Source organism: Labrus bergylta, chromosome 10, assembly GCF_963930695.1.
Source record: "Labrus bergylta chromosome 10, fLabBer1.1, whole genome shotgun sequence".
Taxonomy (NCBI): domain Eukaryota; kingdom Metazoa; phylum Chordata; class Actinopteri; order Labriformes; family Labridae; genus Labrus; species Labrus bergylta.
In genome coordinates, this window is record NC_089204.1 from 24,129,345 (window position 1) to 24,157,096 (window position 27,752).

The 27,752-nt window shown below is 40.6% G+C and overlaps 1 protein-coding gene across 1 annotated transcript; it reads right to left on the minus strand.

Annotated features, from left to right (window-relative positions):
• crtac1b (cartilage acidic protein 1b) lies at positions 1–27,633 on the minus strand. Its single transcript, XM_065959675.1, has 15 exons — positions 26,765–27,633; positions 23,413–23,600; positions 21,528–21,724; positions 19,568–19,704; positions 16,767–16,923; positions 13,887–14,021; positions 13,643–13,785; positions 9,109–9,245; positions 7,263–7,345; positions 6,942–7,042; positions 6,682–6,850; positions 5,201–5,346; positions 4,392–4,434; positions 4,155–4,298; positions 1–2,996 (listed from the first exon to the last, which is right to left on the minus strand). The coding sequence occupies exons 2-15, from the start codon at positions 23,592–23,594 to the stop codon at positions 2,869–2,871; spliced, it is 1,902 nt and encodes a 633-aa protein (XP_065815747.1). The 5' UTR covers positions 23,595–23,600; positions 26,765–27,633; the 3' UTR covers positions 1–2,868.
• Between the last annotated feature and the right edge of the window lie 119 nt (positions 27,634–27,752).

Sequence of the window (27,752 nt, forward strand, 5' to 3'; positions counted from 1 at the left end):
TATTTCAACACATTTATAGGAAAAGATACAAACGGGATTCACACAAGCATGTGTTGGACATGAAATGATTACATTGTTATTAAGAGTGTGATTAAGTAGGAGAATGTGGGCAAAGTGGTCAAAAAACAACTTTGTCCTTTTTTTCAAAGCGTGCAAGTTTTATAACCATGTGTTGATCTAAGTGTTCATGCATACTGTGAGCTATCAGTCCTCTGTGATACAGTTCAAGAGTGTGATTGAAACTATAGAAAAGGTCTTTTTTTTTCTTTACAATAACATCTCTCAGCAACCTCAGTTGATCCTCTTTGACATAATTGTACGGTGAACATATCTGAGCAGATATATTCAAATATCACCCTTCAGCGGACACGATCTTGCTGAACCCCTTGTGACTCTCCCTCCACAGATTCTTTGGCTTACACACAGAAAAGCATGACAACATCTTCGACGTGGATCCAACAAAGATCCATGGTGAGTCATTTTAATTGCCTCAACACATCCATCATCGTTTGTTTATTAGTTCTTCATGCTCCGATGCCTCTCCGAGAGGAAAAAGTCCAGTCTCTAAATCTCAGTGGACATGTTGGATATTTACAGGTGGCATCTGTGGTCTGAGTCTAACTCATTAGAGCACTCGAACTGATGTCCAGGGACGTTGTTTGGTGCTCTTTCTTAAATGGAATGTGTGAGGTTTCAGATTTTAAAAAAAGTCCCAAAAAATGTAACGCTTCCCTCAGCGAGTGAAAAAAGAGAGGAATTACACACACACACACACACACACACACCCACACACACCCACACACACTCGGCCTCTACCTCTGGAGGACTGTACAGGCCAGTTCTCGAAGAACAATCTATCCCCTGCTGAGACACCGATCGTGGGCTTACACTGGATACGTTTGGGGTTGTGTTGCGTAGTTTGTACACTGGGATTGCAGAGAGGAGAACTGATGCTCCCCTACGGAATAATGTGGAAGCAAAACACTGTCAGTCATCTGTTTTTGCACAACTTTTTGTTCCAAAATATTTGATAAAAAAAACTGCCGAGAAACATTTGGCAAGGATTGATGGTTAATAATAAATGTGGTGTTTTATGTGATTAACTGCATTGTTTGTGTGTGGCCTTTTTGACAAGAGACAGGAAATATGTGGGAGGGAGAGGGGGACAGTTGCTAATTGGGGAGTCGAACCAACAAAGAGCACGATTGAGGACCGAAGCCCCTAAACCGGTGCCCCAACTGCATTTTTAAAGTGCACTTCATGTAAGTTGTATCAAGACGGATCAGCTGACAAACATCTGGGTCCTTGAGAGGTTAAACTCTCTTTGCCTTAAATTCTCTCCCCTTTTTATCTTTGTGTTTTATTTATCATTAAATGGATACAGTTTAGTGGACTAACGTTATCATTCAAATAAATATATGTTCCTATTAGAATAATAGAACATGGGCCATCTTTTCCATTATCAGTCAATCACACAAATACTGGCAGCAATCTTACTACTACTATAATCTCTACAATGAAAGGACTGTAGTTCAGCAGAACCAGCAGTGTGCTGCTATTTGAGTGACATTTGATACGACGGCTGTTTCCGACTGCTTCAGGAAATCGATTATTTAGAAATAAGCTTTCAAAATGTATATATTAGTCATTCATTTAGTTTGTTAGCATTAGGACTGAATGGCATCAGCAGGAAAGGGAAGTTAGTTTGTTGAAAGAGACAAAAATATGAACCCCGTCTGGCTTCATTTTATATCACAAACCATTCAGTAAGTTTTAAAATGCTCTTAATGGGTTAAAGGCACTTTCCAGCCACTGTGCTTCAACTCTAACATTTGAAACTCACTGATGTTACATGTAAGGGACAATTTAGTTTACTTTAAAGTTTTTCTTAAGAACAATACTTTTATTTTAGAAACACATGCTCCTTAAGAATCCACATCTTATGTGCTTGTCGCCTGCTCTTTATTTTATTTCAGCAGAAAAACAAGCAATATACACTAAGTTGAGGATAAGTATTAGCAGTAAATATGGTATGGTAATGTCCATTCAAAACATCTACATCAAGTTTTATGTAATTAAAACTTTGCCAAGTCAGTTGTGAACGGTTCAAGTTCTTTACATGAATTAATTAGCTCCTGCCTGCGTTTGTGCTCTCACACACAGATCTGTGTGTTTATTCATCACTGTGCTGTTGTTCTATTCATAGGTAACAAAATATCACCAACCATTGGAGACAGATGGTCTGGCATATGTTCCGCTACCCAACTGCCTTTTTGGACTCGACAAACACTCTCACATACACACACACTCAAACGCACACAAACAAACACAGAACCTAAAGCTTCGAGACCTGCTGGTTCTCAGCATCCCAGTTAGCCCATTATAAGAATGAGAGTGACACTGTAAGGATTAACATAGTGGCATTGTTGAGCTGCAGATGGGGCCTCAGCGTGCCTCTAATGACTGTGGTCGCTGCAGCCAGTAGATCTGTCTGCTGTGTGTGCAGAGGTTTATGTGCTGCAGCTCCACTTATTGACTTGGCCTCAGTTCAGGTCCCACAAAGATAAGTGCCAGGTGATGACGTGAGGGCTCTGCGGGTGTGACACAGTTAGTTCTGAACCCCGTAGCTCCCAGCGAGCATGCTCCCTGTGTGTGTCTTTACAGTCCAGAAGGGGCCGGGAGCCAAGAGGTGACACATAGCAGCAGTGAGGAAGGGGTTAGACTGGAAATAACAGGTGGAAAAACCATAGCAGAGATCCACAGAGGAGGAGAAGGAGGTCGATGTTTCATGTTAAGTTTCTCCAAGAGTTTCTGTACATTCCCCTTTTAGGAGTGGAGGGTGTTGTGATAGGGAGAAGACAGCAACAGCTACAGTAGTCCAATCCTCAGATGGGTAGAGACGAGGGGCAGCACAGAGACCGAGAGCCCCCAGAGAGAGAAGCCTGACCACTTGTTTTCCCCAGAAGACCGCGTTCCCCCAAAGTAAGCCACCTGGGCTGCAGAGAAAGACAAAACAGAGGACAAGGGAAAGTCCACCAACATCTGCATTCAACCACGTAACATAGAGTCACAACGTATTAAAGATTGTTTTTTAATCTAAATTTAAAAGGTTTCTGTGAACTCTTCACAGTATACTGGGTTTGAATTGGTCGTCTGTGAAGGTTCTCAGTTATCCAGTGGGTGTGAAATCCACACTAAACCAGACGTTGAAACTAATTAGTTTGTAGCATAAGATGAGTCATGGTTTAGTTCCACCACAAAGACATAAGGTTCATCTTACCTAGGAGAGCGAAACGTCCAAATTACCCAAAATATTTTCGCAGAAATGACGTTTTCACTTCCCACTACCAGTCAGTGAAAAGCATTATTCTTAATTCAGTGTTTGTCACAGTTCTGCCTCTCGTGCCTAATTGTCTCAGAGACAGAGTAACGACTGAAAATAACGTCTGTCAACTGTGTACTGAAATGTAGGCGGAAGTAAAATATGACAAAGCGTTGTGATTAGATGATAACAAAATAAATAACCTTAATCTACAACCAGTATAAAACAACAGTGATGTTGAGTAGTGAAATCATCAACTAGAGCATACGGTCATTGAACTGTACTCTATTGTTGGATGGATGAAATCATCACCGCTCAAAACAAAGTCATCATGCATTTCTGAGGGACGTAATCTATCAGTGAGACACTATACACCATGACAACAGCTCAAATGTTCATAGTGCAGATTTCAATCAAAATATTATCAGTTACGTCGCAGTGCAGTGAAGTGCTCTGACCAGCGAATGACCTGTTTTTTTAAATTGATCTCCCAGTGCTTATGAAGTTTATTTAAACTTAAATTTTAGTGGATGTCCTTGATTACACGTACAGTATAACCTCAGTATCATTTACGCATATTTTCTTTTCAGTCCACATTTTTAGCGGCTCTCATGTCTGTAAGAGAGCACATTCATGTGAGGGAGGTGGTCATGCAAGACAGCAGGGTCCAGAGAGGGGACACGGCCTGAGGAATGCGCACCTTTAAGCCTTTACTGAAAAAGCAGAGTAATTAAGGCAGCTTAAGGCATCTCATTCTCTGGCTGTGCTACCTTTGTTCTCCTGATCGCTGTAATCCAGCTAAGTCTAGCCTGACTCTGCCAGGACCACTCACCCACACAGGCCGACCCATCGTCGTTGGGCTCGAAGCCCTGGTTGCATCTCCTCTTGGCGCGGCACTTATAGCTGCCGTAGGTGTTGGTGCAGACGGACCGGTCAGAGGGGCACACAGAGGGAAACTGGGTACACTCATCTTCATCTGAGGGAGGTGGAGGCGAGAGGAAGAAACACACTTTGTCTTTATTTTAGACACAAGCAGAGGGAGCATCAAAACAAAATATGAAGAACTTACCTGTGCACCGGCCGTTCTCATTCAGAGCAAACCCATGACCACACTGTAACACACAGACAGCCTCATCAGAAACAAGAAGGTTTGTGGATGAAAAATCTTGTATACCAGCTAGATATTTATTTACATGATTATCCAGATAGGTTCACCTAAAGGAATTCATTTTGGGGCTAAAAATAGAAGAATAGCTTAGAAATACGCACATATCTAACATATTAAAAAATAGCCCCCTCAAAAGGTTAGAGTAACAAAGGCTGCATCTTATCATCTTATTCATATATGACAATAAATCACAATCTATCAAACTGGATCGTGATGCGTTTTGTTACAACACATCCGTGCTACACGCAGACAGAGCTGTCACACACCTCCATGTATATATCAAATGAGTGAATATTATTAGTTCATCCCTAGTCCAGTGTTGTCTTTTATTGGTACCCATCTTAACTGTCCTCAACTTCACTCTTAATGTAAATGAGTCTTTGCTCTTTGCATGACTGGACTACCTGGTAGAAGGCAGATAATTAACTGCTGAGCCCTCATGATACCCAGGTTCTTTCCACTTTCTCTGCATTACTACATGATCTAACAGTGGCTGAGCTGTTATTTGACTAAAGGAAAAGTACTTGTAGAAAATGCATAATATAAACAAAACCTAAGACTTTCAGTCTTAATTCAAAGGGCTCCTAAAGAGTTGATCATTACTGATTTGATTTAAGCAGATACACAACCCATTTTTTAAGTTCTCTAAAGTGACAAATTCTATTCAACTTTAAATTAGAATATCTCATTGCTTTGAAGCTCTGCTGCACCTCTATCTCCACTGTAGGAGTGACCTCCTCCTCGTCTCTTGGATAGTGGATCTCTAACACTGAGTTGATGTCTGAAGGTTCCAGGGGCCGGGCCAAAGATCGACCATCCGGCCAGTACACCTCCACATTGGTAGCCACATCCTTACCTAGTCAGACACGAAACATCAACATAAACACAAGTGGTTATCGAGGACTCATAAGGTTCAGTACATACTGTCAGTTAATACAGGCTGTTTTTCTGTTTTTCACTGACACTGTCACAGTGAAAGACAGAGCTGCATTCTCCTCTTCTCTCTCCATTAACTGCTTTAATCAGGCAGAGAGAAAGCCCCTCTCCAGAGGGCCTCTGCAGCCTTAATTAAAGTGGCATTTCTAATGTAAACAGATCTTGAGTTACCTTGCCAGACAGTGATTTACTCAGCAGGTGTGCTGCCTGAGAGCCAAAGAATTATTCACCTGTTCTGAAGCCACATGACGCCTCTTCATGTAGTAGAAAGAGTTTATCTCAACTGTAGCTTTTTACAGAGTGCAGGACTGTTCTGAAGCAACCATGCTGCTCCTCGAGTCTCTTATGAGTAATCAGGCATTAAAACTGAGCCCCTGCAGAACAGACCACGCTTACTGAGCAGGGAGAAGGGCCAGCAGAGGGTGAGCTACCAGGCCTGGATGACTACCAGCTGACAGTCCCTTAGAGGGCAGGGGGAGTCAGGAAGCTGGTTCCAGGCTGGCTTCCAGCTGCAGCATCTGTCCCTCATCTGTCCCCACTTTGTCTAACAAGCACCATCCTACACACAACTCCCATGGGTGTCTAATCAAGTGGAGGTATTGAAACTATCTTTTCATTTCCGTTCACACTGCGGTGCTCTTTATCACTCACTCTGTCTATTTCTCTTCGTCAGTCTGTCCTTTACCCAGCTGAACAAAGATTTGTGCTAAAATTGTTGGTTGTTCCTGATTTAGTGACTCAGATGTGAGAATTTAGTTGCTTTTCATCATTCTACTGAAACAGTTTTATAGCAGTTAAGACGATTCAGTCATTACTCTGACAATTCCTAATTAAACATCATAAGATCAGCCCTACTAGAGAACACGCTCAAATAGCTAAGACGTTGCAGTTTCAATACCTGCAACAGCAGAATTGAAATAAGGACATATATAATGTACTGAATTAGAGGTGGGAAAAAAATTGATTTATGTAAAAATCGAGATTCCTATCTTCTGAGATTTAAAATAGAGTCATAACTTCCAAAAATCTTTTTTTTGGCGCTAATCAGTCACTCCCTGCTAAGTGCTAAGGCTATCTCTTAAACTCACAAATCCCAAACAGAGCAACAAATTCAGCCAGTCTCACAGATGACTGGAGTAGATCCTGAAGTATGAACGAATCCAGAATCATTTTGAATCGAATCGTGACCCCAAGAATTGAAATTGAATCGTGAGACACCCAACGATTCCCAGCCCTATACTGAATGAAAACTTACCAAGGCCAAAGTGTGCCACAGGCTCCATCTCACACAGGTATCCTGAGCCTCCATCTATGATCCGTGTGTGTGGGCCGCTTTTTTTAGTGTACAACACCACTTTAGCTCCTCTGGCAAAGGCTCCAAACTTGGTCCTGGGAATGACTCGCAGCCAGGCGTTAGTGGTGCCCTAAGACATAAAACAGGTGATAAGAAAGGGTCAGATTATTCTATACTTATTTATAGTTTTGAGGTTTTTATGACATTTCTTTATTACTCACCAGATTGACTTTATAAACAGAGAGCGGCTGTGCTGCACTTTCACCATGAGACACCAGCAGCTCAAGGCGCCCGTCTCCATCGAAGTCAGTGGCCACAGCTCCTGCAGATCCATCACAGTAATGATGCAGGTAAACACTGCAGGAAACAGCCTTTGTAGCATTCATTATTCTCATGGACGGTCATATAACTAATTATGTGGAACATTAAAGCGCATGAGGGATTTCAAATAGCTAGTGGAGCTCTGGTGCCACCTAATGGTAGGATGTAGGAATAGCAGGTTCTTGTCTTTGTTAATGATCAGTCTTGATACAGATACTCACCAGTTCCTCGTCCTTCAGGCTCTGATGCCTCTCCAACGTTCAGCTCTTCTATCTGAGGGTCTCCATGCTCTCTCCTGCTCACCCTGTCAAATCAAAAGTTCCCGCAATCGATATCAAACTCTAATACTGTGGCCACTATGAATAAAAAAATGTGAAGTGTTGGAAGGAAATGAAGCTTTTTTACTCAAATGCATTTAAAAAAGAAAGACTGTCCTTATAAATCCACAATATGGTAACTAATTACTTTACAGATTATTTAACATACGATACATGAAATCATCATATCAAATGAGATTCATTGCTCATATTGTGTAGTCTCAATGCTGCCCCCATTACTATAGTATTTTGTACACCTAACATTGCATTAAAAATAAAGAGAATAGTAGGTTACATTTACAGAGCTTACAGAGCTCCAAAAAATTGGAAAATAAGTTTCTGGTGCACACCAGCATATATCCTGTGAGCACGAGAAGGTGTTGTATGAGCACAAGATAGTTTCTGATAGATAGATAGAGAGATACTTTATTGAGCCCAAGGTATGTTCAACAATAGTGAGCACCAGAAACCTTTTTTTTTTTTGGTCCACCCATGTCCCCTTAGGAGCTCCATATGAATATAATATCTACAACATAGATAATTCACACAGCTGAAACACAAGAAACAACAACAAGACAAAGTACGCACAAACACCCACAGAGCCAACAGGAAGGGGAGGAGGGGGGGGGGGATACGATTAAGAAAGTGAGTGGCTATGTAGACAATGCACTATTATTATTTTCTATTATAACACTTTGCTTTCTCTTCTTGCATTACTGTCACAAATGAGAAGCCACAGGTGCTACACTTTCAATATTTCAACATCAGATTTTTCTCTATTGATTATTAGTATTCATGTGTATGTATCTGATGCACTAATCTTTAGAAAAACTAAATATCAATGATTTTGATTTGATTGTCTTCTATTCACTCTGGTCAAAACGTGTGTTTAATGTAATCTATGAAAGCTATTCAAATCATTTCCTGCTACAGTACAGTATCTATAATGGTAAAACCCTTGTCTGTATACTTCAGATTCTTTAAGTCATAATTTAATTTCAAAGTGCATCAATGTGAAGATTCTGGCTGCTAAACCCCACTGCTCAACTAAATATTGATTAGCTATATTAAATTAATTATCTGAGGTATAATAGTTTGAGCTAGTCTCCTCAGTGCCAGAGATTTAAATGAGCTGATTCATCGTCATACTAGACAATGGTGGAGCCACGAGCTGTGAAGCAGTGACCCCTGTCAGCCCTTCACCGTGTGCACCAAGACAAAATTCTGCGCCAGTGACTCGACGTTCAGGAATATTCTGATCCAGGAAATCTCTGGGGCTTACGCTGATTATTGATATTCAGGATGAATTGACCCACCAGCTCATGGCAACATTCATCATGACTGCTGCATCCTATTCAAGAAAATAAGCCAGATCAGATTTTTTAATCAGACAGGATGGGTTTATTCTACTATTAAGTCCTAACAATTGATATGTATCATATATTGCATTTTGAGAGGCTGAGTTCATTAATATTATCTCGAGTGGAAGCCAAACCGTCAGCCAAAAAAGAGACCTAAAACTGTCTTAATGAAAGATTCATCCATGTGTGGAGGAGGAGGCGGGATGCCAGACTAGATAAGTATCCTTGGCTGATGGTTTAAAATTCTTCTCAGCTTCCAATCTCAGTTTTAGAATATTAAATCAAGACACAGGAGTAATCTATTAAGCTCATTACCAAATGAATACCTAAACGCAGCATAATACTTTGTGTTTATATTTTCAAGGTGTATGTATGTATGTGTTTCGTACCTAAAGAGCCTGTTGGCAGAGGGACCCCTGTAGGCGATGTTATTGAAAAAGACCTCCAGCTCGTTGTCATTGTCGAAGTCTGCAGCGATAACGGTGCGAACAGGAGACGGCATAGAAAATTTCTGGGATGCTATGTCCTAAGAGGAAAAAAAGGGACATTAGAAACACACAAACACACACAAAAACACAAACCTATGCAGGGACGCCATGACAGCAGTTTGTTTTTCAGTTGAGGGATTTTAAAAACAGACAAGCTTTTGCAAATTTGATTTACTTCTAAACAACTTCTTAGACTTTTGCCATTAAATATGTCTGTATGGTCTTGCTCATCACATCTTTGTACGTTGGTGAAGCTACCTCACAAGTTAACACTTTTATTTATGCTCACTGAAATCATTTAAGTCTGATGTGTTTGTCATATTGAAAGAATTCTGTTCTAGTTTAAATATTTGTTATTATATTTTGGGGATAAGGGCTCAGTTTATGAATAGTTTGTAATTATCCAACAGTCTCTAATATTTGCTTTCCAGACACAAAAACATGACATTTCCTTTGTGTTACTTTTCATTCTGATGATAGCGTATTCTGTTTCAATAAAGTAAACACAGAAACATTAGCTTTTTTTTATTGATAGGGTTATCTGTTGGTCAATTCCAGTGTTTGAAGGGGTTGATTATCATGCTAAAGGAAACTGTATTGTTGCTGAAAATCAACAGTAAGAAATGCAGCTTGATCGCCAAAAAAACTCTTGAAGCCGAATGTGAGAACATCACAGAGCCAATCATAAATCAGTGAAGGATCATTTTAGAGTTAAAAGAAAGAAAGAGATCTTCAGTGCAGCACAACATCAGAGCCAGCATGCTGTGTGTGTTCAGTCCAACATGTTGACAGGTGGTGTGAACTGAGCCAATGACTAGAGAGACTCTTCCATAACCTGAAGGTCACAAATGCAATTCTCACAACAAACAGCATCAATAATCAGCGTCCAGTCCTTGAGTGAGACACTGATCTGTCATCACTCACTGTAAGTCACCCTGGCTCAGAGTTTCCACTGAAGCCTAAAGATAAGAACTGAGACCCTTTTTACATCCTCTGGCATCAGAAAAGTAGACTGCAGCTCTCCAGGCCAAAAAAAAGAGTCTTCTCAGCAGAGGAGTTTTTGCACGAGAAAGTAACAGATATCTCCCCGCTTCAGTGACACGGTGATAAGTTGGAAAGAGTTATAGAGCAGCCCTTCACTCCCCCCTGTATTTACTCCCTGTTTTAATTATAAGGCTCATAAAGCCAAAGGGGGAGGGGAGGGGGGGACCACAGTGACCTTCTGCTTCTCAGGTGAAGGAGAGTGGATGGCCAACTGAGGCTACGATGGAGGGGAGGGGGGGGGGGGGGGGGGGGGGACAGATCTGAGTTTACTGTAATACAAGGTTGGTGAAGAGAAGGGCCGTAAAGACAATGAAAGCCACTCTCCCAACAAAAAAAAAAGAATATACTGGGAAAGTTTTTAGAAACGACTATTCAAAACTTTCTCATGTCAACTCTCTATTTCTTCTGAAAAGGAAACTATTTTAACTCTAAATAAATATTAAGAATAACAATTTTGGTTTTTTAAATCATGTACTTATGATACAGTACAGCAATTAGCAAAGTGTTTGCTGTGGTCCCTCCAGTGGGTTGTAGTGGTACTACAAGTAACCCACAAGAGTCTTTAACGATAAATCATAACGATGAAATAAATGATTTCAATCTTAAAAATCATGTGAGGGAATTTTAGCTGGTTATGAAACAGGCTGAAATGAATCATACGGCTTTTTGTGAGCTACAAAAAAAAAGACTATCGGCGACAACATTGACCATTTCTACATAGTTATTTTTTAACTGCCTGTTGCCATTGCTGCAGTGTAGGTGTCCAACGGTAAAGACTTTCCAATGAGTATTAAACACTATTAAATGAAAGCAGGATCGGATTATTCATCCAAAAACATTTATTTATTTATAAAATGTTCTGTTAACAACTATGTGTTGCTTGATAGTTTGTAACATGTATGTGGATGGATTTTAGAAAATGTCTGTTTATGAAATAAAAACATATTGAGGGAAATTTCTTAAATTGGTGTTGAGTGTTGAGATTTAAGGTTCAGGTGTGCCCACGAATATCTTTGGATTTTCAAATCATCGTCAATGACAAATCTTAGACTGTCTGATATATTAGAGTGTTATGTTTTTATTACAAACTTTAACGTATAGTGATTATAATGGAGACTGAAATTATTCTTCTAAACTCCACCTCATTGTGCCAATTAAGTCAGTTTTTAAATGTTTCGGTTCACAATACCTGCCAGGGCAAAACTTCGAGTTGGGACCTTTTCTAGCTTTTTAAATATGTATTAGGTATTTGTGTTTTGTGTGTGTGTGTGTGTGTGTGTGTGTGTGTGTGTGTGCGGGCTTGTTAAACCTATTGCAAGGAAAACCTCAGCAATAGATTTTAATTAAAGCACAAACGGGCCTAATCGGCACTTTCCACCACCCAGGCAAGCTGCTGTTTCAGCCCAATTTAATTAGCGGTTTACTGGAGTGATACAACGGCTTCATTATGCATGCCAAAGGTCAACACGGCAAGTAGGAGTGTCAGCGTGTGGGGGAAAGGGGTCTTAAACGTGTTGTTGTGGGCTTGTGATTTAACAATCTTGGTTTAAAAAAACATCAGCTTGCTTATTCAATTTGTCTTCTCTCTGTTTGTGTGTGTATTGGAGCGCTTAGTGTGTGTGTGTGTGTGTGTGTGTGTGTGTGTGTGTGTGTGTGTGTGTGTGTGTGTGTGTGTGTGTGTGTCTAAGTCTAAGGCTGATGGAACTGTCCCTGGGCTAAGCATCACACATTAACCCCTTATTCGACCCCTATAAAGATGTCTCTTGTGACGTTTATCTCTTTGGTAAAAAAAATGCTGCAGCAGGTGCTGAGAGATAGATCACTGAGCACAAAACCTTCACAGATTTACACGCAGGACAGCCCGTCTCTGTGTCTGCTGCTCTCCACTGTACTACACAAACACGTGCTCGCAGCAGGCCGCCTCTCAGGAGTCGTCTATATCCGTCGATTCAGTAAATCACTGCCCGTCCGTCTTTAAATCCCACACACTTAAATCCTAAAGCTGGCCAGCACTGAGTAGTCCTAATTCACTTGCCGTTCATTAGCATAGATAACTGTGATTCACAGAGTTAATGAGTGGGATCTGCTGTTTGTGTGCGGCTTGTTCATTTAGACATTGATTATACTGAGAGAGGAAAAGAGAAACAACCTCACTCTAAAGTTGTCCGTCATCATTTGCTGTGCCTGATCTAGTGAGCTTATCACAGACTGTAGATAATCAATAAGTAGTAATTACTCTGGAATATCCACAGAACCACCTGTGATCTGTTTTTAATGGAAATACTTTTTTCCACAGAAAGAGTAAAAACCAAAGCTGTTGACACCAGTCCAGAATACAACTAGAATCAAATGACAGAGATGTATTTTGCAATGTGGGTCACTTAAAAGGCATTAGTATGACATGGTAGAGGAATCTGAGGGTGGTTTCATGTGATGATATCTGATTATTTTTCTACCTTCCCAAAACCAACAATCATACAATCATACCTATAATGGCCAGGTGAGCAGGTGTGTAAAAGTAAGAAGAGTTTGAATTTCTCTGCAAGCTCCATTTTTACTCTTCACCAACTTGTTAATAAAGTATTTTTTTCACATATCCTCTGTAACTTTGTTTTACTTCCCTCTATATATTTTTTTCACACATCCTGTTAATTTAGCTTATTTTTTTAGTTTAAAAGGTTCAATACCCAGGTGATTCTTTTTCAGCTGTTGATGCAGCACCAGGAGTCGGATCACAGCCCACTTCTGTATAAAAAGGGGGAACCAGCAGGATCGGACGGGGGCCTCTGTATGTGTGTAATGCCGGTGCTGTTGTTTACAAGTCACACCTGTAAAGCTCCCAGAACGCTGGATGATGCATTCAAATCACACTCTGTTGGGGCGCCGGTGGCCTAGTGTTTAGTTCCCGCACCCCATGTACGAAGGGTAGTCCTCGAAGTGGATGGCACAAGTTTGAATCTCACTTGTGGCTCCTTTCCCGCAACGTCATTCCCAACTCACTCTCTCCCCAATCTCTGACTCTGTCCAGTGAATGTTCAGTCTCTCAAATAAAAGACCCAAAATAAGTCTTCAAAGAACACACTCTTGGACACCTATATGATGGTGTTGTTTGGTTCAGTGTAGATACAAAAACAGATATGAACTCAGAACTTTGTGCTTATGATGGGGCGCCCGTTTCCCAGCATGTCATTCCCCACCCTCTGTCCTTCCCACTCTATCCACTGTCCTATCAAATAAAGGCAAAACCCTATAGAACAGGTATAGCTGATACTCTTTCAGCATAAATCACCTTTGTACATAAACTCAATAAGGCAATGAAAGTCTCGCTCTGCAATCAGCATTTCTTCTAGTTGTACATTTTTGAATCCTCTGAAAACAGCCTTGGACTGACCTTGAACTTCTGTTTGCGGTTATTCATCTGTATGTACAGACGATGAGGTCCGTTCCAGTTCCCGTAGACGATGTCTGTCTTTCCATCACGGTTGAAATCTGCCAGAGCTACTCCTCTGCCGTGCTGCATTGGGTCCTCCAAACCTACAGGTAAAGAGTATACTCTTTATTCTGAATGATAGCCCGCCTTCTGTATTGTTCTTTTTTTTTTTTTTCTCAATATAAATATGTAATGGTTCCTTTACCTGCCTGCTGTGCCACATCAGTAAAAGTTCCATCTCCGTTGTTCTTGAACAGGAAATTGGGTCCATACTCATTGTCGCAAAACACGTCGGACAGGGTTTGACTGACGATGGGGCCAACAACAACGCCGCGCCCTCCTGCCCAAAGAGAAAGAGGCACAATGCAGCTCAGTGGTAAGAGAAAATAAGATGGGAAGACAAGAGAGCGAACAGACAGTTTTAGAAAGAAAATAACGTGGGAAGAGTGAAAAAAAATAAATAAATAAGCCAGGGAGAGAGATCAGCTCCATAACAGAAATGAACAGCGAGAGTTTATTACAGTCTTTCCAGGCCATTTCCTCTATGCAGGGCAGATCTTTCTGCTGACACAGACACTGACTATGATGGGCTACACACACAAACAAACAAACAAACACACCTACAGTAGGAACAAGCGCAGACATACAAATACACATGCACAGAATCTTTTGCATTAAACAAAAACCATCTGTAATTTTCTCATTGTGAAAAGACCTTTGCAACTCGTCACTCCACTCAATATCACCACAGGAATTTCCAATGACATTCTATAAAGTGAAGTGTCTCGCTAAAGTGTCTCATCTGAGACCGGTGGAGTCTAATTACAGAGTGGAGAGGGCTCTCTGATTGCCCTTCGAGTATGCAGAGTCAGTGCTGTGAGTCAGGACTTGTTCCTGATTTACTGGCCCGCTCCATCAGCCCAGACAAATATCACTCGCCCCCTATGGCCATAAACCGCTAATGTCTCCCCAGAGATATGTAACCATTAGATATACAACTTCACCCACTGTCCCTCTGCTCTGATTAACGGCAGTTTGATGACAAAGCCGTCCGCCCTACATCATTCACAGCATTGTGAGCCGGCTCAGCTCTTGCTGCCCCCCCTCACAGTGACTTAGATGACATCCTGCATGCAAAAAAGATCCCCGGATGATGAAGATTGATTCTGCGGCACTCAATCACAAAGTCGTCAACCATTTCCAAAAGTTAGTTGGACACCAGCGTCAAGGACATTCAAGTGGTTACAATAAAGTATCGCACAGGCGGCTTTTTTTTTTTTTTTTTTTTCCTCCTCATGATGGTCTCCGTTATCAAAGGAACAGATCATTGTGAAATTGTTCATGTTGGCGTTTATTGTTCTCCTCCTCTAAACTACAGCAGATATCTATCACAGGGTTAAATGCATGTTGATGCAAGCTTGGGAAGTGTTGTGATGAATTTCAGTGTTATTTTTATAGTAAACAAAATCTATTTCAAGGTCACCCATTCGGTCTCAAAAGCTTTAAATGGCAACTTTTGTCCGTCTAACTCCTTTGCTCATTTTGAATCTCTAGTGTTCCTCAGAAGCAAGAACTTTAGCAACAAGGCAGCAAAAAAAGAAAACATCAAGAATTTAAAACAACAGGTGGCAATAAAATATTGAACTCAAATACCCCAAATAGAAATACAACAAAGGGTCAGAAGAGGCCTTTTGGTGGATGGTGTACAGCTTAAGGCTTATATTTAAATTTAATTTGTTTCAAACAGAATCAATGAAATGTTAAACTAAAGAAAGTATTTTCTTTTCTCTAAAGCTGTTGTAATGAACTTTCATTTCTTAAAATGTTACTGGTCTTTCAAAGTGTGTTATACATACAGTATTTTCTAGAGACACTGTAAGACTCCTGCACTGCAGACAATCATTTCATGTTTGACCCTGATTTAACCAACCTCTTCTCCCAATGTTTAACTGATACATCTGGTCATCCAGAGACAAAGTGGTACCTCTTAACTCCTTGCTATTTCTGTCTGGAACTTTTGTAAAGCTGTATTTGCATACTTTACACGTGTTCATGAACCACTAACTGTGAATTTTTTAGTGGAAAATGTCAACAAAGGCACTACTTGTTGACTGAAACTGACGCTGTGGCAACAGCAGCAAGCGTTAAGATATCTACCTACAATAGTTTAATCTTATTGTTTGCTTTTGGAGGAGCAGTATTAATTATAACTGCTTCATGACCACATTTCCACGTTATTTTCTTTCTAAAACTGTCTGGTCGCTCTCTTGTCTTCCCATCTTATTTTCTCTTACCACATGACCACATCCCTAAAGCTTTAAAGAGAGGACAATGAGAAATGCTGAGGTGTATTTTGGGTGATTCTTAAAATGTCTGCAGCTCCACTCTAGTGATTTCATCTTTTACTCTGATAATGTTACCTTGCTACTTAGTTTCAAAATGTACAAACTAATCAGTCAGCATGCAAGCAGTGATTATTTTCAATATGTGAAATAACACCAGCTTCTTGTTGTCAGCCTCTGTTGAAAACACAGACTCTTGTCAAACTGTCTCTGGCTCATTAAAAGTAGTGTCCAGTACAGTAGTGGTCTCCATGTATTTGTATTCACACCTTCAGATGTCTGAGGGAACCTCACCAGGCTGTGATAGATGCTATCTCTGGACTGTTGAGCCGCTCTGATGTATGTGTGTGCCGTCCTTCCTCTTCGCCTCCGTGTGACTTTGACTGTAGTAAACAGCTGACGGGGCCAAAAGAGCCCACATACACATCTCCCTCTCTTTCTTCGCTTACACTTAACACCCATCATGCTGTCTTTCTTTCTGCTTCCTTTTTTTCACCTGGCACCCATCCAACTCTTCCTTACTTGCCTCACATCTTCCTCTAAAGTCCAATATTTCAGACTCTGTCTACGACAAGCACATGCTCCTCTGCAGATGTCTGTATAAATCAGACTGAAGGTCCAGCAGTGCTCAATGTTCTTAAAGGGAAGGTCTACGTCACACACACACACACACACACACACACACACACACACACACACACACGCACACACACACTGAGAGTCATGCATTTCTTCACACCTACCTGTGAACTTGTTGACTCCCGCCTGCTCCGCCACATTAGAGAGAGCAATGACGCCCTGGGAGAGGTCACTCGCTGTCTCATCCATTTCAATGAGAGCATGAGGACCCACGGTTCCACTGGCATAGTTAGCTATGTAGATGGCATAACGTCCAGTACCCTGGAAAGAAATAAACAACAAAAACAAGTACGGTTCCCATTCAATGTGACACGATACGATACGTCACTGTGGGGAAATTCGTCTTAAACTGAAGTGTAGTCCTATATTAGGACTAAAAAAAATCAATAATCAGCAATATACATGTAAACTCAAAAGCACATACCAATGACAACACAAGCAACATATATTGCATGTTTTCCATAGTGCACAAGTTCACATGGGGCCCTCAGAAATAAAACAAATCATCAACATTTTAGCTGAAAAACTTCTCAGCAAACACACTGACACATCCAACAGTTACAAAGAAACTAAAGAAATCTTGTTTAAACCATGTGGCTGACCACCTGATGACTTCAGGTTTAAAATCCCTCCTCTTTTTGTCTCTGTTTTTGGTCCCCACCAACTCCTGAAAAATATAGCTGGCCGCAAAATCCGTCGCTGTTTACAGGATGGTCACCGACTCTTCTCCTGCAGTTCGGTGCTCAGCATGTCGTGTACAGATTATTGTTAGAAAAAAAAGAAAGAGAGCAACAAAATTGACCCTAAAAAAGTAAAATTGCAGATTGGACATCTTAACAATGAGACAATTGTAAATCAGAATAAAGTTTTGTTGAGATCTGCAGAATGGGATGATCACTTCCTGTAGATGTATCACTGTGAGTAATTGTCTTTTTGACTGTTTAGTTTAACAACTTCATTTTACACATTCTCATCCTAAAAAACATTGTTCTATATCCTGAGTTAAAATGACCAAGCTGTTATATCTAACATTACCTTTATCCTTTAACCCTGTCTGTATTCTGTTGGTATCTCTATGAATAGTTTGAAGTTTCAGCCTCTTCCAATGAAACCTTTTCTTCCCCCCTCATCTCCGCCTTTTCCCTGTTTCCTACCCTTACTCCCTCTTTCTCAGCCTCCTTCCATCCTCCTTCCTCCGCCTCCCTTTGGAGATTAATTTCACACTCCATTATCAGTCAGAGTCCCTGCAGACACAAACTCACAGATGGAACCACACTAATAGACTACACACTCGATTCCAATGAGCTTTCCCACCAGGCCTAACATATTTCAATCAATACAAACACATGAACATATGCAAAAGCACACACATACACACGCCATCTCACCATTTATGTTAGCTTTACTTTATTTTCACAAGACAAGGAAAGTAAATGAGTCTTGTTGATGTAAATGCCATGAAGCGACACATTATGGCCTGTGAGAGGAGTGAGTTGGACTCACACACACACACACACACACAGAGCTTGAAAAAAATGTGAATGAACTACAATGTAAGACCTGAAGGCCACTGGCCGTTACTTAACAAACTTAAAAGTCAACGATTTTTCAATAAGTCTTTGCCCAAGGCTAATTTCTGTCACTGGAATTGGCATTGTGAATAGTGTGACATGCATGCCTGCAGAGTGCATGTGGGTGCACGGATATTAGCCTGCAAGCCTTTTACATCCAACTTTACAGCGATCACAGAGACGTCTGAGTGAGCTACCACCTCCTATGTTGCATTTTCACCTTTTTTTAAAAGAGATTAATATCGTGCTTTCTATTTAACCCATTGCAATTATTCAGAATTTTGAGCTTGACTTATTTCCATAGCCTCTATCCTGCCACAGAGTGGTTGCAAAGGGAACCACTCCATCAGTTCAATGTGAGATCCCTCAATATGTCACCTTCATCAGTTTGTCAAAGACTAATGATGGCACGTCACTTTCAAGGAGACTGGGAGGGATGAAACAGTTGGATGACTAATTATCCCTCTTTTTTTCTCTTGAACGATAACACATTATTTGTGACTAAAATACCAAATCAGTAACTACCTTGCACACTAAACAAAATGCATTCAATTTGGGCCATGCAAAGTTATGCTGTTGTTCCAAATGTATTCTAATAGAACTTGATCAGCACTAGGAAAATGTATTTCAGTCTTTCCTCTGTCAGTCTGCAGGAACCTGCATGGAAGAGCACACTTTGGCTTCCTCTAAAAGCATTATGCCATTAAAAGCAGATATCTTTCCAATCAGTTTGGCTGCTGCACAACCTATCAGTGCTCACTGAGATGGGACTGTGGGTTTTTTATTTTTTTTAACCACAGTCCGATCTCCGTAAAAAAAAAATCTATTGTAATCCCCACTGTCTTCTTCCCACTATTACTTCCTTTATCCCCTCCCCTGATTGGATGTAAGAGCTGTATGCGTGTGTGAGATAAGAGACAAAGAGAGTACGAGCGTGTCCGTCACAGAGAGAAAAAAGGGCGTAAAAGAGGTGGAAAGAGGGAAGAAAACAATGGGAAAGTGACTGAGAGAGCGAGAGAAAATGCTACGGGCAGAAAGCAGTACTGTGCAGTCATCACTCCTCCCCTCATACGATGTTCTATAAAACAAACGAGCCCTGGCTTCTGTAATTACACTGGTGCGATGGACAGAAGAGAGAAAATGGCACACCATTCCCCCAAATGAACTGTCATAGCACATGCTGAGAAGGGCGGCGTAGGCAGGGCATGAGTTATCACTGGTAAACAAACAGACCCATCCATGCATGTACACAGAAGACACTCGAGGGAGTTTGTGAGTGTGCGGATTTGAATTTAGTCTGTGTGCATAAGTGTGTTTGTGTGTGTATTTAGTACCTTTCTGTCCACACAGGCCACTGAGCGCCCAGCCATTCGGTTGGCCACATCTCTGTGTTCGTTAATGTCGTCGTTCAGCAGATCTTCAAAGCGTCCATTACGGAACTTAAACAGCTTGTCAGTGTATGTTGCCCGACCTTGATGAGGAGAGATGCAGTGTCAGAGAGGCAAAGATCCTCCAGAGTAAAGAGTTTTACAACGTATTCACACGGCAGCTATTTTATTCCTGTTAATATACTCAGACTAGAGAGCTCAAATGCTGTCATGTCATACTGCTGGTTTCAAGGGGTTAAAGCGTAGGGAATATGACAAAGAGGTTTCATTTCATTGACTCCTGACAGATCAGCAACTAAAGACAGTGGCTAATGAAAACCCCTGAGGGACACTGAGATATATGTTTTTGTGAAATCATCTTATTTGATGATTTATTAGCTCCAGTCTAACAAACGATAATGTTTTCATTCAATCACTTCAAAGCTGACTTACTATACGTTAGGAATTTACGCATTTCTAATCATATTGTATAACACTAACACTGATATTAACATTCAGCACTTCCTCGCTAATAAAAAAAATAGCTAGGAGGCGGTTGAATCTTTACATAAGTGCCAGTCTTTCAGGCTTTCAAAATAAGCAACTGGAAAGACATTGAAAGTGATAACTCTGAGTCAAATTGGGACGATTTTTCAAATCAAGATACAGTATTTGATGCTTCATTAACCACTGTGGGAAAACAGTTAATAGTAGTATTGAACCCCTTCCTTGCTAGGAAGTGTCTGAATGCTAATGTTTGCTGTTTGACACTAGTTAATTGATAATCAAACATGTTTTAACGTGAGAAAACTGGCAAATGGTGGCATAGGGCGTTTGGATTTGATTGATAAGAAATTAAAAAGACAACAGATATTGAAAATACATCATTAGCTAGCATCAGACAGAAGTTATTGTTAGCATTCAGCCACTTCCCAGCTACAAGTAGCATTTACTAGGACTATACGTCTTTCTGTTTGCATCAAAATTTAACCTTTATAAAGCTACCAAAATGTATTGTTAGCATACTTTCTTGTTTATAGGGGGTCTAATGGTGACTAGAAGTTGATTGTTTGCTAACCTTTGGTGTTGTCTGACAGAAGCTAATGGGTTTTCAAATAGGCTCTGTTGTTTTACATTGAAACAGGCTAATGTCCCACGGATTTGATTACCAACTGACTAAAGACTGTGGCAAGTGGCTACCTGACAGGACACCAGGCCATATGTTTGTTCAATAAACACATCTTACTTTTTAGTTAACAGCAGAAAACAGTTAATGTTAGTATAAAATCCTTCCTAGTTTACATCAATATTAGATAGAAATGCACGCCCTACTCATCAAATCCTGTAAGACTTGCAGGCTTATGGTAAATTGTTAGGAAGAGGTTGAACGCTAACATTTGGTGTTATCTGACTGTAGCTTAAGTGCTATTAAATATTTAATAACGCTCAATGCCCCTGCACTTTAACTACCGTGTCCTTTCAATTTGCTGTTGAATCTGGGAGTGATGAAATGATCAAGATTTGTGAGATTTCCTACGTTTGCATGAACTACGACCTGGAACACAGCAGTACTTCCTGATAGCGGCCTTTGAGCTTCCCACCTTTCTAGGGATGTCAGAGGAAAACGGCCGCCATGTGAACGTGGTCAATTGTGCATTACAAGAACTTTGAGCGATTGTTAACAACAATAAGCTTAAAGTGACCTTTATCATTTTCATAAAATGATAGAGGTGAGGTGTTGCAGCTGTGGCAGTCTGTGCTCTGAAGCTCTCGGATTGATTAATAGCAGCACAAAGCGTATCTGTTATCTGATGAAGACTCCGATGAGATAAGCTTAATATCTGCATACTGATCCTCCTGCTTTGTCTCTGTACAAGAAAAGAGGTAACAGAGAGTGTCTGAGTGTTTAAAAAAAAATCTACTGTACCAGAGAAAGCGTTATTGGTGTTGAGGACATAAATCTCCTCCCGACCGTCTCCGTCGATGTCACACGCTGTCACTCCGATGGCGTTGCCTTGACGGTCTCTCAGGGCATAGAAGGGGGAGCTACGGTTGTCAACAGCGATGTTGACAAGCCTTTTCCTCTGCTTGTCATACTTTAAAACCAGGTTCGGGCCATTGTAGCTGTCAAAAGGCACCAAAGGAAAGCTGTTACATCTTCATTACATACGCCTGTCAGCAGGAAATTTGAAGCCTGAATAAAATAGTGTTTTTTTTTGTTTTTTAAGACACAACTAGATTGTTTTGCAGAATTTTATTAAAGCAAGATGTTTAAGTCCCCTGATAACTTTGATACAAATCTTAAAGATACAATCCACTGATTTTACTGTTCTTAGTCTGCTATAGATCTTGGGAAACACCACTCTTGCTTGCCTTAATAAGTGATGACACTTAAGGTAAACAGTTAATTTATGCTATAAGAAAAAAATGATGTAAGGAGTTTGTAAGTGAACTTACCACTGCTCACATTTCAGCTGAAGCTATCAGCTCAAGGCTACATGATCCACTACTAGCTTGATCCTGATTTCAAGAAAACTAGAAACTAATTCTCACTCGAAAAATTATAATGAATAACTTCTTGGAGTTTGAGCGTCTCTGAAAACTTAATAATAAACCTACATAATGGAGAAGTGACAACAATGGCAGCACTCACCTAAGAACACATGTTAATAATATTCCCTGAACTTCTTTAGATTCTTCTATAGAGCGCCAATCAATGTACTTACCGTATTGTATTGTATATATTTATATATGTTTAGTTTTTTTTTATATATGTTAATGGGTTATATTTAATATTATGATGCGAAAGAACATCTGGCAAAGGGACTGCCGATGAAAATGAACCTTTTGGCTAACTCAGGTACATATACATCCGTCTGAATGTTGATTAATGTACAATGTCCCTTTTCAAATCAATATATAATTAAAGAATTTTTGAAACTCTATGAGAAATATTTTAAATGTTTGTTCAGTATGGGGCACCAGTTGACCCAGCAGTTAGGTCGAGCCCCCTGTACACAGGCAAACCAGGCAGCCAGGGTACAAGTCCGGCTGCTTTCCTGCATGTCATTCCCCACTCTCTCTCCCCAATGTCCTACTCTATCCACTGTCCTGTCAAATAAAGTAATGAAAGAGCCAAACTAAATCTTAAAATAAGTGTTTGTTAAGTTTAAAGTTGGAGAGAAAATGGGCCAGAAGGTGACAAAAATCTAATTAATCAACACCTGTGAAAACTCTTCCCTGTTCTGACTATTAACACAGTCCTACGGTTTAAAAGTAAACAAGGTCAATTTAGTATAATCTAAAACACTTCAACTAAAGAATCTACTAAATGGGGTCTTTTTATGCCCTCCTATCAAGGATACTCACACAGGATGTCTTGGCGAAATGACATTTATTAAGCGGGGTCATTTTGCTCCGTCTATATTCTGTTAAGCATTGAGAAATTTATTACTGCCTCTCTGGATGGAGGCAAGCTTGCCAAACTGTTCCCATCAATGCACTCAATCCAATCACATCCATTTTCATCAGCTGAGTGAGCCGCAGGGCATCCTCACCATCCTCATCTTTTAGGCTTTTATCTTTAACCTTTAGCTTAGAAAATGACAGGGACGTTTTAATTCAGCCTCTGATTTAGAGTTGGATATCACTCAACAGTTAATTAATTGCTCTAATTGTCCATAATGATACAACATGAGAACAAATGTTACACTGTGGGAAGCCCAGGGGGATATTAGGGGTTTAGGTTTCATCAAGCCTGAATAAAAAACGTAACACTGTTTTACAGGATCTGCTGCTTCCCCCGCTCTCACCCCGCTACAAACATCTCCAGGTCTCCATCCCCGTCCACATCGGTGACGGCCATGCCGTAGTTCAGCTGGGTGGGGTTGTTGTCGTAGTCAGGAGGCAGGACGGTCTTGGTTACGGCTGAAAACATTGGCTCTGATCGCTGAGCCGAGGAGAGGGCAGGTAGGAGCAACACCAGCCACAACATCCTCACCTGGAGGTGAAACACACACTGTTTGCATCACCACAGCGTCAGGAAGGCTTTTATCATCTTACTGTTTGTCTTTCTGCGGCTCCAAACTACATCTGCTGCTTTTTCCTCCCAAAAAGAAAATATTTCAAATGTGCTGAGAAAAGGTGCAGCTATTTTTGAAGTCCAAGTAAAAAGTAGATCAATGCAGCTTTTACATCTCTCCTAAAACACACTTAAACACCACCCTGTCTGGTTGATCTCCAGCACACTTTGTCCTGAGAGTCTGCACAAATGAGAATCAGATAAACTGTAAGTCATAAACTTCTAAACTGCAACACATGCCCCTGTAGCAAATTCTTCAAATCCATCGCGGGGCGAACATCAGCAGATCGCTGGCAGAGCTTTCTGCAATACTCAGACATAAAGATGAAGATCTACCACCGCAATCAGCAGCGTTCTGCAGGGTTAGATCTGAACTACCCATCACAGGAGGACAGGCCGAGAAAATACAGGACAGAAAATCCATACGTGGAGAGGGCATTAGCCCGAGGCCAGAAGAAGAAACCAATACGACCTGATAGAACCAGGAGGTGCTGTTTCCTCACAGACAGTGAGCAACTCTAAATTAGGAAAGCTTTTTGGGATCAAAGGGCTGTGTGATGTGTTAGTGTCCTTTTGGTGCTCAGTGGATAAAAGGTGAACATGAAGGAATTGATCCAATCGACCTGTGAGGTGCAGGCAGGTAGAGGCGGGGTCTCTGATGCTGAAAACATAAGAGAAACACAACTGAGGAGTTTAAAAAACAGGAAGGTCACCTCCTTAAAGCTAAAATAATACGCTCATCCTCAACAGCTCTGCAAAATTTCACACACACAACACACACACACACACACACACACACACACACACACACACACACACACACACTAAATGGCATTCATGCTGACAGCTTGATTTGCTCTGCCCGCGGATTTATGAACGCAGCCTTCATCATCACGCTCGTTCCACCTGTAATGCCATTGAGCCGTTCCCATCTCCACTCCTGCACTGCTGCAGATTCTTCCTCTCTGCTCCGAGTGTCCAGGTGATGTATGGCTCTTTAACATCTCGCTCAACAATTCAATTTGAGATAAAACCGCATTGCTGTTTGAGTAATACTCTGAAAAGCACAACGGCAGGGAGAGGAAGCACCTCCGCTGACACCTGCAGAAATATGGCCCGAGCTGATGCTAGCTCCCACGGCGAGCGGAGTCTAGTGATAACGCTGGTTTGAAGCGATGTAGACTGTGTGTGTTAGCAAAGGGGTTGATTAACAACAAAAGGGGCAGGAGAAGAGGCAGTTTCTACCCACTGAAGAGGATGTAATGACAAATGAGCTGTGCAGGTGCAGACAACAAACGGCAGCTTTAAAGACTTATATCTAAATGCTCTTTGTTAGAAACAGATAGACTACTATTAATCAAAAAAAGGAGGATAAGGAAACTTCAAAACATAAAAACAATGTTTGCTGGAAAAAGAGTAAAATCTTTGGATATGTCTTTGTGTCCAGGTCCCCTGAGAAAATTCTTTGAAATACACAATTAGGCGGGATTAACAACTTCTTTTAGAAGATACCACGTCTACTGAAAACTTCAATCTGTCCAGCTGAACTTCAAGCCATTAAAAATCAGGTTAGAATAAAAGACCGATATTTTTCCATGGTACTGACAGAGGAATGTAACCAGTCTGAACGCAGAGAAAAAAGTAACAAATTCCCAATAATGTAGCAGTTTCAGGACGTAGAAAATGACATGGAAGTGCTCTAAACCACTGGGGACCAGTCTGCTGAAATGGAGGAGTTCTACATTATCCAGTCAAGGACGTACACTCACTTTGCCCCGCATTAACTGCAGTAAAAAAAAAAACAAGACACCCCACATGAGACGTCAAGCAAAGTTGCGATTTGACTTTTGCACACACAACAATTTACAAAACTATTGATGCACTCATTGTTTTAGTGTGTACCATCTGCAGGGTCAACAGAAAGCCGGCACACTATCAGAGTATAGGACTCGTCAAAATGAGGTAATTTGTAGTAAAACAGTCAGAGACCATGAAATAAGTGTGGAAGAGAATCTGTTGTTTGGAGCAGAGAAATGTTTTCGATTTGGTTATTTATGTTGGCATTAAGAGGCCATTATCACAGCATGCAACATCAGCATGTGCCTTCTGGAGCGTTCAAGCCCAGCTCAGATCCTGATAACACTGCGACAAAGAGCCAGCAACATCTTCACTTTCACACACACACACACACCACACACACACACACACACACACACACGCGCACACACACACGCACACACACACAAAGTCTCTTCTGTGTGAAGGACACACACACTGCAGAACTATTGTACCAGACCCTTTGAATTACACTTTGAGAATTCAAAAATGTCCATTCATATTAAGCTAACACCACAACAGCCTCACAACAGATCACTGATCAAATCAACAGTTAAAAACATTTTATCTGTCAAAACGAAACTAAATGATTTAAATATTTTTGATAAATCTGGGTGAAAACAGAAAACTTTTTTTTTTTTTTACCAAAACATCAAGCTCAAAAAGTTTAACATTTTGGCATTGAACTTTCTTAGAATGTTTCATTTTTTTAATATATGAGATTATTTTATATGATATAACTCTCTACTCTAAATTACATACCACATGAAAGCAAATGGAAACATATACAAAAATAATAAACTGAAAAGAATTACCCCCGAAAATTGCAAAGATAAAAAACTGGTCTGGAGTTGAACAGAAAAAACTCGAAATCTTTACAATTATTCACAAATAGAAATTCCACACATTTTTTAGTGTTTTCAGAGATTTCAGTTGCACTTGATAAATTGAAACAATCGTATTTCTTAGTGCTGCTCGGCTTTTTCGATATTTTAAAACCACTTTTGTGAAGCAGCTCTTCATCGTGCCATGTGATGATGAAATAGCCTTACGAGCTCTCCGACTCTAACTTGTCAAGTAAGCATCTTACAACTCGATATTATTTTTCACCCTGAGCGCAAAATTGCGTTGAAATCAGAACTGAGATCAACTTTCTATCATCTCTCTGAGCAGCAGAGCTCTGCTCTCATCCTGACCCGGAGAAATACACGAAGCAGCTTCAGCAGCAAGTAAACTCAGGTACTCACAGATGCTGAGACGCTCAGGAAAAATCCGACAAATCCTCCAGCGATTAACAGCAGCAAGAGAGAGAGAGGGGGAGAAAAAAAAGGGAGAGGGAGGTACAGTCAAATAATTGTGCTGTTGATCCCGCAGTTATCTCAAGGGTTTTTCCCACTTATCCCCTTTAAACAACTTCCAAAAGATTTGCTTTACGAAATCACTTGTGATGTTGGAGCCAATCCCTGGACAGCCTGCGAGATGTTTAAACAAAGAGCCAATAAGGGAGCTGAAAAGCGGCAGGTGGGCGTGTCCGCAGGTGTTCATTATGGCAGCGGGGCGCAGCTGGAATGATGGTGTGCTGGTTTGCAGCTTCATTGGTTCAGTCGGGATGCTGTGACTCCTGCACACGTCCACGTGCGACAATACAGTCATCCTTGTGTCTTTTTTGATGTTTTTTTTTTCTTTGGCAAAAACTTATTAAAATCTGGGTATAAATAAAAAACTATCTCAACAAAAGTGGGCACAGGTGTAATAAATAGTTAATTTTTTACAGTTTTGAGTAAAACACATTTTTTTATGGGCTTCAAAACTCACGCTCTCTGTTATAAAATCTTGATGCATGTGCAGTTGTGTGCTCAAGCCTGGTTTTTAGGGGTCACTGATATGAAAAAGGTTGGCAGAGTGTTGTTTATGTCATTAATCATAGTTCGGTAGTCACTCATATCTGTCAAACTGTGGCCCCACCCTCCAAACACTGCAGCTTGTAAACAAACCATGAAACAGAACAGGGACGTCAATAAAAGCCGGTTCATCATCACAAAATCTTTATTTTCATGCTCAAACACTCAAATATGCATGTGAATATTAATAATACAGTTAAACAATTATTGGCTAACCCTTAAGGTTACCCTGACTGAGCAATTAAAGGCATACTTACCCACCAAACTGTGTTTTGCTTTAATTAAAAATTTGTCTTTATCTTAGAGGGAACCAGGGAGCTGCTTCAGCTTTTTG

What these genes read in the sequence shown, in the direction of transcription:
- crtac1b (XM_065959675.1), bottom strand. Translation starts at nt 23,594, where the DNA reads ATGTTGTGGCTGGTGTTGCTCCTACCTGCCCTCTCCTCGGCTCAGCGA. An exon ending in ACCGCAAACAGAAGTTCAAG is followed by an intron (nt 9,246 to 13,642) that starts GTCAGTCCAAGG and finishes TTTTCCTCTTAG; the next exon opens with GACATAGCATCCCAGAAATT. An exon ending in TCTGCCAACAGGCTCTTTAG is followed by an intron (nt 7,346 to 9,108) that starts GTACGAAACACA and finishes TTGATTTGACAG; the next exon opens with GGTGAGCAGGAGAGAGCATG.